This window comes from Euprymna scolopes, chromosome 19 (genome assembly GCF_053919585.1).
Source record: "Euprymna scolopes isolate OS-2025 chromosome 19, ASM5391958v1, whole genome shotgun sequence".
NCBI classification, from domain to species: Eukaryota; Metazoa; Mollusca; class Cephalopoda; order Sepiida; family Sepiolidae; genus Euprymna; species Euprymna scolopes.
This window is the reverse complement of record NC_136500.1, coordinates 71,682,805-71,697,632: the sequence shown is the minus strand read 5'-3', so window position 1 is coordinate 71,697,632 and position 14,828 is coordinate 71,682,805. Positions and strand designations below refer to the sequence as shown.

At 32.1% G+C, this 14,828-nt stretch overlaps 1 protein-coding gene across 3 annotated transcripts in view; it reads right to left on the bottom strand.

Moving 5' to 3' along the window:
- LOC145303664 (uncharacterized) overlaps window positions 1-14,828 on the bottom strand; it is a 1,499,272-nt gene that overhangs the window by 48,186 nt on the left and 1,436,258 nt on the right. For 2 of the 3 annotated variants that reach the window (XM_080145262.1, XM_080145263.1), the window contains one exon: window positions 11,169-12,717. The exons of the other annotated variant lie outside the window; for it this stretch is intronic. In XM_080145262.1, the coding sequence (XP_080001388.1) occupies window positions 12,677-12,717 (41 nt within the window). In that variant the 3' untranslated portion in view covers window positions 11,169-12,676. Of the gene's footprint in view, window positions 1-11,168; window positions 12,718-14,828 lie in introns of those variants that run through there. 3 annotated transcript variants of the gene reach the window in all.

The following is a 14,828-nucleotide window of genomic DNA, read 5'->3' as shown; positions in this document are numbered from 1 at the left end:
GGAAGCAACAAATCAAAGTTTAATAACTAAGAATTACATTATAATTAACACTTCTATCCGGTTATGGTCGATGGAACAAAAACAATCTACCATATAGACTAAGTAGTTCTGTTTACAGATTCTTGAGTTCGTCATAAAGATTCCCTAATTAAATATATATATATATATATATATATATATATATATATATATATATATATATATCTGAAGAAGGTCGGAGATTACAAAGACCGAAACTTTGTGAAAATAGCAACCAAGATAAAGAAAGTAGCTTAGATAATCCAAATAATAAATAAACTTTTGTATTTAACAATAAATGTTGTACTGAACTTCAAAAACAAATTACTACTAAGTAATATATATATATATATATATATATATATATATATATATATATATAAAAATTTTAAATGGTGATGGTGGACTTAGCAAAACTTTAACTCTGCCACGTTTTGGCATAAACACTGTTGGCCAAACAGCTAAGATTCTCCAAAATGCTATCTTTTTCTTGCAGTTATTATTTATTTTTTTCTTAGAACGAGTCAACCTAGTAGAGTAACAATACAATGCAGTTAATGAAGCCGTTTGTATCATTCCAGGTGACTACATCCGTGACCTCTTCGTCCTGGACGTTTTTTGTACCCTGATGGCCTTACCTCCGCCATTTTGTAGGAGAGATGTTTACAAAAATGGTTCTAATAAGTCTGTGGTTTGTTATGCACTCAACACTTGATCGAAAACTGATTTTTTTTTTTAAATTCACTGTATAATACTTCATTTTCTTTTTTATTTTTGATAATTAAATTATTTGGATGTTGTCGGCTTGCAGGTCGATAATAATCATGACACAAACAGTCGTATAATTAGCAACAAGCACAATAATGAAAAAGGTACATTATGCTACAGACGTACACGTTTGGATTCTGAGACCCCAATTGCCTTGAATCTTTGTCTCACGACATTTAAATCTAACTATAATTATTGTCTATGGGCAAGTCTATTTATTCCTAAAATAGGTAGATCAGCTTATCCCATAACACTGGACAAAGACGGCAGTCCCTGTGAAAAATGAAAGTGTACCATTATGCTGTGCATGCATATATATATATATATATATATATATATATATATATATATATATATATTAGAGAGAGAGAGAGAGAGAGAGAGAGGGGGGGTAAGAATCTGTTCTATCTAATACTTATTGTTGGCAAAGTTTTGACCTTGGAGTACTATTTTTTTTAGCTTTTACATCAAGTGGCTGCATGCTTTGTCTGGAGCGATTCCGTTTATATATATATATATATATATGTGTGTGTGTGTGTATGTATGTATGTATGTATATATATATATATATATATGTATGTATATATATATATATGTATGTATATATATATATATATGTATGTATATATATATATATATATATATATATATGTATGTATATATATATATGTATGTATATATATATATATATGTATGTATATATATATATATATATATATATATATATGTATGTATATATATATATATATATGTATGTATATATATATATATATATATATATATATGTATGTATATATATATATATATATGTATGTATATATATATATATATATATATATATATATATATATATATATATATATATATATATATATATATATATATATATATTAGTTAAAAAAACTTAAATACACTAGCTTCATTAATCAATATTTCAGTGTTGAGAATTATTGGACTATATATATATCTGTGAATCATCCGGGCGTGCTTTCTTGCTTAAATTTTGTATTATAATGAAATCGTTTTCTTGTCTGTTTGTTTGTTCACAATTTAATTAGTATGCACAAAAGGCACACTGTTTCACAAATTAGTTTTAATACTGAAAACGAACTCATACACATTTTTATTCCAGCATGATTTCTATTTATGCTATGTATTCAAAAGAAATCTACATTCAATAGATACTCTCATTTGCATATTACATTTAAAAAACCTACTTTAATAATCATCTCGATTTTAATTGTTCTATTTAGAAATATTATTCAAAGTTAATTTGATACAGTGTTAATGTAATTTATATTTTATTTATTTCCAATTATTAATAGCTAACAACTGTTGCATTAAAACCGGAAGTAAGCTTATTTATTTAAGCTATGAGAGTTATGTCCCCTTTAAGCTATGAAAGTTACCTCACGTTTAATTTTCGTAAATCAAGATGGATGTGCTTTATGCATCCTTAAATCCAGAACAAGTTAAGATATTCAGTGTACCTTAAATAGTATGTGATTAATCCCTCCATCCGGCATTATGTTTCGACGGAGCAACGTTTTAATTGTTTTATTTAGAAATATTACTTAGAGTTTATTTAATTTATATTTAATTTACTTTATTTTGAATTATTAATAGTTAGCGTTTAAAACCGGAAGTAAGCTTATTTATTTATTTAAGCTATGAAATTTATTTTGCGTTTGAGTTTTATAAACCAATATGGACCTGTTTTGTGCTTCCTAAATCCAACATGTGGTCACTTTAGTAACAGGTTAATTCAGTGTATCTTAAATAGTGTGTGACTAATCCCTCCATCCAGCATTATGTTTCCACCGAACAACGTTTTAATTGTTTTATTTAGAAATATTACTTAGAGTTTATTTAATTTATATTTAATTTACTTTATTTTGAATTATTGATAGCTAATAAGAGTTGCGTTTAAAACCCGGAAGTAAACTTATTTATTTATTTAAGCTATGAAATTTACTTTGCGTTTGATTTTTATATACCATGATGGATCTGTTTTGTGCTTCCCTAAATCCAACATATAGTCACTTTTCCTAACAAGTTAAGATATTCAGTGTATCTTAAATAGTATGTGACTAATCCTTCTGCCCAGCAATATGTTTTGACTGGATAAGACTTGGTATATGCGGCTAGTATATATAGTCATCTGCAGTGCTGTTAGACTAGCAACAATCTCAAGCCAGGACTGAAACTCGATCACCTAGGCGAAAGCCAGCACTTCTAACCGTTGCGCTATTTGGCTGCTGATAAGATGGGTATGCGAAATTACAATGACTAAACATTTTCCAAACACCTAAACACAAATAGCATTGCTTTATACGCTAGAAGCAGTTTATTATTTCGCTCCTCAATATACTCAACCCAAGATAGGGAGCATTTATAGTCATCCACAGACAGACTGTTTTACTGTATCACAGCTCTTCAGTGCGGCTAGACTAGCAACTACCTCAAACCAAGATTGAAATTCGATCGCCTAGACGACATGACAATTAAATTGTTGTCATAAAAACATTTTGTGAATTCCCTCTTTCAAGGGGTGACGACCTGCAACCTATGTCGTAAAGAGTGCCAATCAGTGCCGGATTGGGAACGACATATGGGAGGACATAAAAGTTAGAGGTCAATCAATGATAGGAACTCATGTCATCAATTACTGTGTCATAGTGTGTAAGAGTCTGAGGCGTTTGAAAAGCCAAATTTACGTGTGAATTGAATGAACACACCATGGCAATACTCTATATTGAGTTTGCTGTCACTAATATATATATATATATATATATATATATATATATATATATATATATATATATATATATATACGAGAGAGAAAGAGAGAGAGAAACGGGGCGGGGGAGAGCAATAATCTGAACTTTTATTCATTGCAAGAGTTATGTGCCCTTGTTATGAACACACTATCAAGAAATCATTCTCTTTAATTCCGCCCCTCCCACCGCCTCCACTTCATACAATGCCAAGTTGTTTTATTGAAAATATCTCGAAACTTGAACATTTACGCCTTCGGGACATTTCCAGAACTTTGCACAAGGATGATTGAATCAGCTGAATAAAGTGGAATTGTTCTGTTCTGAAAGAAATGTGGTCATGTGACCGAATTCTTTCTGCATACCAGAACAGACCTATCGATTAAAGACAAAGAGGAATGAGGAAACCGTTTCGATTGATTTCGATAAGAGCGTGATACATTTTTGATAATTAGGTGTTATTTTCTAAAGCAACATCGCACAAATCTTATTAATTCGATTCACTTTCATGCAAATCTATTGTTGCACTCAATGTGAGTTAATCAACGTTTGTTTCCATAAGGCTTTTTCCCCTATATACTTTAATAACACAAAATACTTTCTGATGTCTCTTTAAGACATCAGTTCTGGGATTCAGTTACGTTTGATAAAAAAAAAATCCGTCTTAATTGATCTAATTAGCCATGATTTATATAATTAATGGCACAGGTCACCAACATTTTCTCTCTAAACACTCTATGCATTTCCCTCATCCTCCCCCCCCCACTGACTCTATATTGATGCAACTACTCGCTAATATTTCTTAATATCTCTGTAACCATTTAGAGAAAGGGTGACTCTCTCTTTTCCCAGCATGCTCATTTATTGTCGGAAGATATGTTACAGTTTATAAACTTTTTAATGGAATCCAAATAGAATAAATAATGGTAGTGGGTTTGACTCAACGGGTCACGGGTTCATTTCGCACATGCATATTTATTTGTTTCATTTTACTTCAATCGAAGTTCTCGGAAACCAACACTTGGGCTAACACTTGATCTCTATATGAGAATAGCAGGGAGACCCGACGTTGCACGGGATAGAATGATTATCAACGAATGTTTCACACTCCTATATTTTTATTGTCATCGAAATCCGTGAAATCGCCAGGGAGGCAGCTTTACATGCCTCCGGTAACTTAGTCCAAAAGATATGTTATTCTACACTGCACACTAAAGAACCTGCTGTTTCTTTTATAAAATTATTTTATATAAACTTCTTTCCAGTTAACAAAAAAAAAAAGCATGAAGAAATTTACGTGCAGAGTTTGAACCTACAGACCACGTCAGGCAAAAAAAAAAAAAAATACGGGTTATAACATTCTTTGCAGTTAATGAAAAGAAATAAGAAATTTACGTGTGGAGTTTGAACCTACAGACCATGTCATGCAAAAAAATTTTTTTTTTAAAAACACGCTATCAACTTACCCACAGTAGAATTTTCATGGACCTTTGTTCTATCATTGTTGCTAAGCGACGACATGGAAAAAATGGCTTTAGCGATGATAGATAAATTAAAATAACGGTTTCGATTATCGATTATCGGTAATTATCGGGGGTATTTTAAGACTTAACTGAGATCACGCCCAGACTTATACACTAAAGTTCTGTAAATTTTAAGGAAAATCTGTTCAGCCGTTTCAGAGTCTTTAAGGAACGAACTCACACACAGACAAAGTTGCATTTATATAATTGTAGAGGTACATAGATATCTGTGTTCAACTAGAATTCTCTTTTACATCTCAAACGTTGAGTTACTATTTACAATGCCTCCCCATGAGGGCAGAGTTAGACACCAGGGTCGTTTTTTAACGTGGAGAAAAGGAACAGAAATTAAAAATTGTCTCAGTCGTGAAGGATTCTCCTCCACTGAGAGAGAACAAGAAATTGAAGTGCAGCATCTGAAGAGCAGATACTATTGGCCCAAAGCCCAAGAACATTGAGTTAGTAAAGAAGTTAAGAGCATTAATCCCCCCCCCCCCAATTCACTCTCTTGCTCTTCTGGATTCCATGATAAGAATTCATCTAGTCTGGTGTAGTAGTCAGCCTAGTGTTGTAAATTTATGCAACAGTATTTGCAAATGGTGCACCATTCCAAATATAAGCCAGAGTGGGATTACAATACCGAGGGAATGTGAATTGGTCTTTGAATACTATATCATTTGAATATTTAGTCAAGGTTTGCTTATAGAGGGGAAGTATCCTCATGCAAGGTTTTACTGATAAACTCCGGTTGCAACATTACAAGACTGTCTCTGCTCTATTGTTGTTTTCATGCTTGTCTGAGGTTCAATCTATGGTCCTTCCTGCCAAATTTTTACAAAAAACACTCGCCTAGATACAACCACTATCAACAATTTCTCTCTCTCTCTCTCTCTCTCTCTCTGTCTAAATCTAAACGCAAATTCCATGAACAAAGCTTCTTTCCTAAAACTGCCCGCTTGTTGAACTCTGTTCTGCTCGCCTGCTTTCCAGCTGACTACAACATGATTTTTCTGAATTTTTGAGATGAGGATTGGTCATTCATATTATTTGAATTCATCGGACTACTGTTCTCATCTTGAGTGTGATTTTCACAATGTTTCGGTAGATGTAATCTTGTTGTGAAAATCACACTCCAGATGAGGACAGTAGTCTGATGAATCAAAATAATATGTATATGATTGTTTTCAAGTCCAATGTAACAAGTTCTTGTTGAGTCGTCTTCAATAATCAAGTTCTACCCAATTTCCATCACTAGCGATCACTACGCTGTTGATTGCGTGACCACTTTATACTTATAAGCCCTTATCCTCGAGTGGCCTGCAGGCTTTGATAAGTGGTGATTCTTTTGTTAAAAAAAAGACAGACTCAAGCATACAGTCTAGTAAGCATTCAAGTTTTCTCCTGTAAGCATTCAAGTTTTCTCCTGTAAGCATTCAAGTTTTCTCCTGTAAGCATTCAGGTTTTCTCCTGTAAGCATTCAAGTTTTCTCCTGTAAGCATTCAAGTTTTCTCCTGTAAGCATTCAAGTTCTCTCCTGTAAGCATTCAAGTTTTCTCCAGTAAGCATTCAAGTTTTCTCCTGTAAGCATCCAAGTTTTCTCCTGTAAGCATTCAAGTTTTCTCCTGTAAGCATTCAAGTTTTCTCCAGTAAGCATTCAAGTTTTCTCCTGTAAGCATTCAAGTTTTCTCCAGTAAGCATTCAAGTTTTCTCCTGTAAGCATTCAAGTTTTCTCCTGTAAGCATTCAAGTTTTCTCCTGTAAGCATTCAAGTTTTCTCCTGTAATCATTCAAGTTCTCTCCTGTAAGCATTCAAGTTTTCTCCTGTAAGCATTCAAGTTTTCTCCTGTAAGCATTCAAGTTTTCTCCAGTAAGCATTCAAGTTTTCTCCTGTAAGCATTCAAGTTTTCTCCTGTAAGCATTCAAGTTTTCTCCAGTAAGCATTCAAGTTTTCTCCTGTAAGCATTCAAGTTTTCTCCTGTAAGCATTCAGGTTTTCTCCTGTAAGCATTCAAGTTTTCTCCTGTAAGCATTCAGGTTTTCTCCTGTAAGCATTCAAGTTTTCTCCTGTAAGCATTCAAGTTTTCTCCTGTAAGCATTCAGGTTTTCTCCTGTAAGCATTCAAGTTTTCTCCAGTAGGCATTCAAGTTTTCTCCAGTAGGCATTCAAGTTCTCTCCTGTAAGCACCGAGGGAAATGTGAGTATTGAAGCATTCTTATAACTCACCAAGAATCTTCTAGTATTTCAAGTCGGACAAAATTCAATAACTTGGTCTTAATTATTGAAAGCACGCGGATCAAGTGTCAGTTTTAATTAAGTTAACTTTTCGTTTGATATTTAAAAATTATTGAGTGCAACACATTTTTCTAAAGGTATAACCGTATAAGAGACAATGAATTAATTTATATCTTAAATTTTTACTTGAATATTAAGGAAGCGTTAAATAAGAACAAGAAAATCAAGATACAAATGGATCAAAGAAAAGGCAACGCATCTATTGATGTCTTTATTAATTATAACTTTCGTCTTAGGTTTATTTTCCGCAGCTTCGTAACTCTCGCTTCGCTTATTTTCTCCTTTACTCTTCAATCTCCATGAGCGATATTTCTGACAAAGGGGGAAGAATCACTGTTTTCTAGGTCGGAATCTATCAATTCGACAATTTTCATTGGTTAGTTTTTGACATTTAAGCCGTATATTTTTTAGTTCTTTAAATCAAGCGGTTTCATGCCTTGTCTAGAGCGATTTTCATTTTTTTAATTAATAAAGTAAATATTAACGGGAAGGTGCACTATACCAGTTTACAAAAATGTGTTCAGTCGTTTTTAATTTATGGAAATCGTTTTAAACAATGTGTGGGAACTGATTTTTCCACACTAGCGAACTCATTAGCAACACGCCTTCTTAATCTAACAGGTTGATCTAGCTGGAAGGTTGCATAAAAATATTGTATTTGGTTTGTTCATTTTAACTTTACTTACTTAATATAGAAGTATGAAACAAAACAAGGAAGGGAGCCGAAAGTAGAAGATAACGAAACGGAAAGAGAAAGGAAGAGGGAGAGAAAGAAGGAGGGAGAGTGAGAAGACGGAAGACAACGAAAATGGAAGAGGAAAAGAACGAAAAGGAAAGATAATTAAAGATAAGGAGAACAAAAAGAAATAAAGAGGAAAAGAAAGAAAGAGAACGAAAGACTAAAGAGAAAGAAAGAGAAAGAAAACAAAAGAGAAAGAACACAAAAGAGGAAAAAGAAAACGAAAGACAAAGGGGAAAGAAATGAAAGAGAAAATAAAAATGAAAGAGTCGTAAGTAAAGAAAGCAAAATAAAAAGATTCAAATGAAAGCGAATGAAAAAAAAATAAAAGATAGAAATTAAAAAAAAACTGAAAAGAATGAATAAGATGACTAAGAGAAATGAGGAAAGACAAAATGAAGGTTGAATAAAAAAAAAAAACTGACAACACAAAGAAATACGTAATTGGGAATTAAGAGTTGGAAGAAAATGGCGAGAAGATAAAAAAGAAAACAAAAATGAAGTAAAAAAAAAAAAAAAAGAAAAAAAAACGACAAGAAAATCAAGAAAGCGAAAAAAAAAAAATTATTCCATTGAGGAAATTTAAATAAAATAATTAGATTAGAACTCACAGCAGTTACAGAAATTCAGAATCAATAATATTATTTTTAATGACTTTAGTCGAAAGAAATAAAAAAAAATATGGATCGTTCAAAATGAACGATTATAAAGTGACGACACAGTTGAAATTCCCTCAGTTAAATAGTAAAAGATTCTTCATTCCGCTCTTTTATCAGAAAATTTTAAGATTTCTCAAAGCAGCCAGAATTTGCTTGTACAATTACTTGTTTTTTTTTTTTACGAAACCATTTTTTTTCTAACCCAGTTTAAAATGATCTTCCTTCCCATTTTTTTAAAATATGTTCGCTTATATTCCACATGACAAACATTTCTCTGCCTTTCGCATATTAATATCCATACGGGATCAGTATTGATTTTTGATGTTCGAATGGCAAAATGGCTGGATGCGTGGGGGGAGGGGGGGGCGAGAGGTATATATTAACATTTACGAATTTTATATCCATCACTTTTCAAAGAAAATATCACAAAAAACTGATGTTAAAATATAAGAGAATGGTGCTTCCAAATGAAGATACATAAAATAAAATTCTTGAAGAACTTTAAAAGTTCTGCATCGATTTCTTTTTTTTTTTTTTTTGACAATCTTTTATTGCATTCTTTTAATCTCTCTCTCTCTCTCTCTCTCTCTCTCTCCCTCTCTCATGCGCGTATGTGTGCGCATTATAGAAAAAAGAGGTTAGAGACTGTAAATAAAATCGAAAAGTATATAATTATCTATATATCTATAATAGTGAGAATGTGTGTGTGTGCGTATGTGTGCGAGGACAATTCTCAACCTATATACTCAACGAATTATTGAGCTACAGACTGGAAATTTGGTATTCAGTTTTAATCTACAGAGTGGAAAGGGGGTATTCAGACACGTGGAAAACTTTTAATTGGTTTTCATCCGGAAAAAAAGGACTGCTAAGTAGTAAAAATTTTTAAAAATTGGTACGTGCGGGGTGGGGTGGGGGGTGGGGGGTCATCTGATTTTTATCTGTTTGTCAACTGTTACACAAATGCGCATGCGTGAATCGTTCACATGACAAGTTCCTTATGCTAAGAATAGGTAGGTTTGAAAACATTTTTTAAAAATGTGTCAAGCTGGCCTAATAGTTATCGTACTTGGCTCACGGTCTTAAGGGTTTGGTTTTGATGTCAGCTGGAGTATTTTTTTTTTTCCTTACAAGAAATGAACTATTTAGAAAAACATAATACTCGCATGCACATGTCTCAGTTTCTTTCCGTTGTCTTTTTTTTTTTTTTTTACTTCATTTTTTAAAAAGGAATTTAACATTGTGTTTAATACCTACGGTATTTGTGTTTATTATTAAACTGTTAACAAAATAGGGTTTGTATTACTGTACACATAGATTCGAAAAAGTTGTCAAAAAACAAATATATAACAAATAAATGTTATCAAAGGCAAGATAAGTTACTTTTCTACCAAACTGGATATATTTTTTGTATTTTTATTCAATGTAACATATTTATTCAGCTCGAAAAACATGTAGTGTTTACCGATGCATTGGACAATTCAAAATGGCTGCCGACTCTCTCTTACACACGGTAAGTTCGAGAAAAAGTGTTATAAATAATAAACTAGACAAAATACTATTAAAAAAACACCGAATATATGTCAACCTATGTCACGGTAATATATATTGAGCGAATTTCTAACAGTATTTTGTCTAATTTATTATTTATAACACCTTTTCTCGAACTTACCGCGTGTAAGAGAGAGTCGGCAGCCATTTTGAATTGTCCAATGCATCGGTAAACACTGCATGTTTTTCGAGCTGAATAAATATATTACATTGAATAAAAACACAAAAAATATATCCAGTTTGGTAGAAAAGTAACTTATCTTGCCTTTGATAACATTTATTTGTTATATATTTGTTTTTTGACAACTTTTTCGAATCTATGTGTACAGTAATACAAACCCACAAAATATATGCTATACATGTTAAAAATAGCTTTCTAAATGATTTGTCACGTTTCGTTTTTTTTTTTTAATTATTATTATTATTATTATTATTATTATTATTATTATTATTATTATTATTATTTTGTAAATTTTAACATGAATATTTCACTGTTCCATATCGGCCGGATTGTAACAACAAAATTACTTTTGTATACAAAACGCCGTTCTCAGGGAGAAAAAGTCCCCCCCCCCTATTTTTTTTTTTAAAGCTAAAGTCCAAATTCAAGCCACACTTTCAGAAACAAACAAACAAACAATAAATTTTAAGGCTAAATTGAAAACTTTAAAGTTACATACATAAAAAAATAAAAATAAAAATAAAAATAAAAAAAACTGGCTATACTGAAGATGTTAACTCCAAAATAAATTTAACATTATTTTCTTGAACAAAAATAAAAACAAATCGATCGTAGTTACGTCATATATTTATCTTAAAAAGATCATTTTTTTTTTTTTTTTTTTTTGAATACCAATAAAGTTGAATGTATTTCTGGCACTAACATTGATATTAAAAGCCTATTATTCTCATTCAGTCAAGATCAAAGTGTAGTATCTGTTTTTCAGATGTTACACTTAAATTTCTTGTTCTCTCTCAGTGGAGGAGAAACCCTTCACGACTGAGACAATTTTTATTTTTGTTCCTTTTCTCCACGTTAAAAAAACGGCCCTGGTGTCTGTCTCGTGGGAATGCATTGTAAATAGGAATTCTCATTTCATAATTATTACAATTATTATTGTAGCTCTTTTGTTAAAACTTCAAAAGTATTTATTCAAGCTAGCAGCGTGCCAGGTCGTAAAATATGCTTAAATATAATATTTCAATTCTTGCAGATTTCGTATATATTATTATAGAGTTAATGTTCTATCGATTTTTTATATTTTATAATCACGATTTCAAAAAATAAAAAAATATATCTATATGACTTGAGTCCACCAGCTTGAATCGAAACTGAATCCCAAACTTACTTTTTTTTATTTTTAAATAAAACTTTAGTTCCTTCAGCTATAATTGAAACCGAAACCAAAACCAAAATTATGAAGAATTCTTGGGAAAATTATTTATTGCAAGAAATGGAAGTACATAACAATTAAACGACCCGGATGTAAGCATGACACAGAAAATAACACACACGCTATCGTATTAATATATAGATTACGTTTGGTAAATGGTAATCCAAAGTTCTCAATATCATAGATAGAGCAAGCGTGTTTACTCAGCATTTCCGGAGAATCATCAATATCCTAGTTAGGGCAAAAACATTATGTTTTACGTCACAACCGCACCGCATATTTTCAAATATTGTACTAGCCTCAACTAGAAACATAGTTGTCAACATCGAATTCAGGTAAAAATGGCAGAAGTGAATAAATAGGTAAAAATGGCACTTTTTTGACAACGAAGAAGTAGGACTGCTTGAGAAGTGCAAGAAGTGCGGCTAAGCTCTTATTCCTAGCATAATCTCATTCCGTCAGCCATAACCAAGCAGAAGTCTTAACCGATTCAACTTAGTATCGCCCAAACTGAAGATTGAACATTCAACACCCAGAATAGTGTTATTTCTTATCTTTTCTTATTTGTCTGGCGATAGTTCAAACGGTAACAACTACAACTGGAGCACAAAATGTTTCGGCTTGGATTCTAGCTGATAGTACCAAAGTCTTCGGATTTTAGAACTAAATTTTTACTTTGTACTTTATCCGTTACGTCTTGTAAAGGTTACATCGACCAAAACACTGTGAGAATAACACTTAAGATGAGAACATTAGTCCGAAATGTCTGATTAATACAATTACTCAATCCTCATCAAAAAAATTAATAAACATGATTTGTTTTTTAATTGTTTTTATTGTAACTAGCACACATTATTGATTCTTAATTAAAAAAAAAAAAATTTTTTTTTAAACTTACGGAATTTCTGCTGTCGATATCACGCGAATATCAGTTCAATATTGTGTTTTCGAATGCAGATTAGATAAAGCGTCTGTGATGAAGATAAACATTACACTTACCTAAAAAAAGAAAAAAAGAAACGAAAAATAAAGAGATTAGATTTGGAAATACAAGATTCAGATCTTGGCAAAATATTCAGTTTATTAATACGATATAATTTGGAAAAATTTGTAAAAAAGAAAGCACAACAGAAAAAAAAAATTTAAACACTAAGTTTATTTCAATGTTATATAATATGGTATGATATGAGAATTGTAATGTTGGTTTGGTACGACATCAGTGTTTTAGCATTAGCATGATGAGATATAAGAATTTTAGCTTTGGTGTTATATCATATAAAAATTTGAACTTTGGTAAGATATGTGTATAAAAAACGATCATTAATACGACTTTTCTTAGTATGAAAAAAAGTAATTCGCAGTTGTATTTTTCGTATCATCTGCACTACGTTTCAACTTTCAACCTCCAAGTAAATGTCACTTAGTACTGAATATTATTTATGCCATGGGTCCTTGTGATTCGCAAGTTCAACAAGATACACTTGAAGAAGGTCAGATTTTACATCACCAGAAACGTTGTGAGAATGACACAAAATATGAGAACAGTAGTTTGAATAATTCAAATATATATATATATATATATATATATATACACGTTTATATTTCTATTATTTACTTGTGACCAAAGAATAATAGAGTGAGTGAGAATCATGAGGAATGTAGAGTTCACTCAAGTTTAGTGGAGTTGATTTATTGAATTAGTTAGCAAGCTATTTCTCTTACCCTCAATTGGATCTGGTTAATATAACATTTTTGGTCACCCACACATCCTAAACTGCCACCCTTATTCTGGGATTTAACTTCATCACTTAATGTAGCCACAACTTCTATGGGATGTAGCTTCCAGCCATGTATGGTTTATTTAACAAACGGATGTATTTGATCCAGTGTATCTTCAGGTGAAGATGCACTGGACCAATTACATCTTTACAGATGTTTATATGACAATAAACTGGATGTTCTCTTTCCAGCTAGGTGTTATCTCTTGTACTCCAAATGTAACGTAGCCCGGGAACCAACACAAGTTGTGTCCAGTTTCAGACGTAAAGAAATCCAAGACAAAGAAAAGGAAACAACTCTAACTCGTTTGTTCTTTATAGCAACACCATTTATTTCCCCATTCTCTCTTTACTGCTGTGGCGCTCCTCATATGATTGTCTTGAGATTCCTTCATGCCTCACACGTGATTGTGAACATTATCCACGTCTCTCACGTGATCATTTTCTTTCTCTTTTTTTATAGCCTCTTTCTTTTCCCCCTGGTGGCGTCACTTCACATGCATTTGCATACGCACTTCCACACAACGTTACACAAAGACGAATACCCAATAATAGTAACTGGTCCAGAAAAATACTACAACGAACCAGCTCAACTTGCTCAATGTAAGTAATCTAACTGGATTTAGGCGTCAGCAAAAATGTGTGAACTTGAAATATTACTTTTAGAGAGGAGATAATTTGTTAATTCGTATGCAATTTTTTGCTAAGTATTTTGAGCTTTTCACGAAATGAAGTGATAACCGAGTGTACCGGAGTCATAGACACATATTAGCAGCAGCAACCATATTACACATATGCAAATGGCCAAGCTGATGCGCGATGTGACGTCACAACGGACGAAGAGGAGGGAAATAAGAAGAGAGTGAAAAAATAAACCACGTGGCAAGGACAGAAAAATATAGCAGATGCCGGTGTGAGATGAATGTTTGGCCTGCAGCAGTGAGACTTTTAAGCCTGTGTTCAGCACGGCAGTGTTTGGTTAAGCACATGTTGGTGCGAGAGAAACTGCAAAAGAAACCAAGATGCAGACGTTGTTTGAAAGTTACGATAATAAATGCCTTTTGTTAAAACTTAAAAAGAAAAACAAAAGCAGAGTCAAATTTCTTTTGTTTGTTTCCTTGCGATTGAGTCTTCATTCAATGTGTGGGTCCATATGGTGACATATTATAGCAATGTTAATAGTGATGGAACGATTCCAATACAATTACCGATTCTGTTCTAAATTCCCGATTCCGATTTTTTTAAATATTTAAATATAGAGATATATAGGAGGGGGAGAAGGTTATTGCAAAAAAACATGAATTATGTACATATAATTTCCTAAACGTAGAA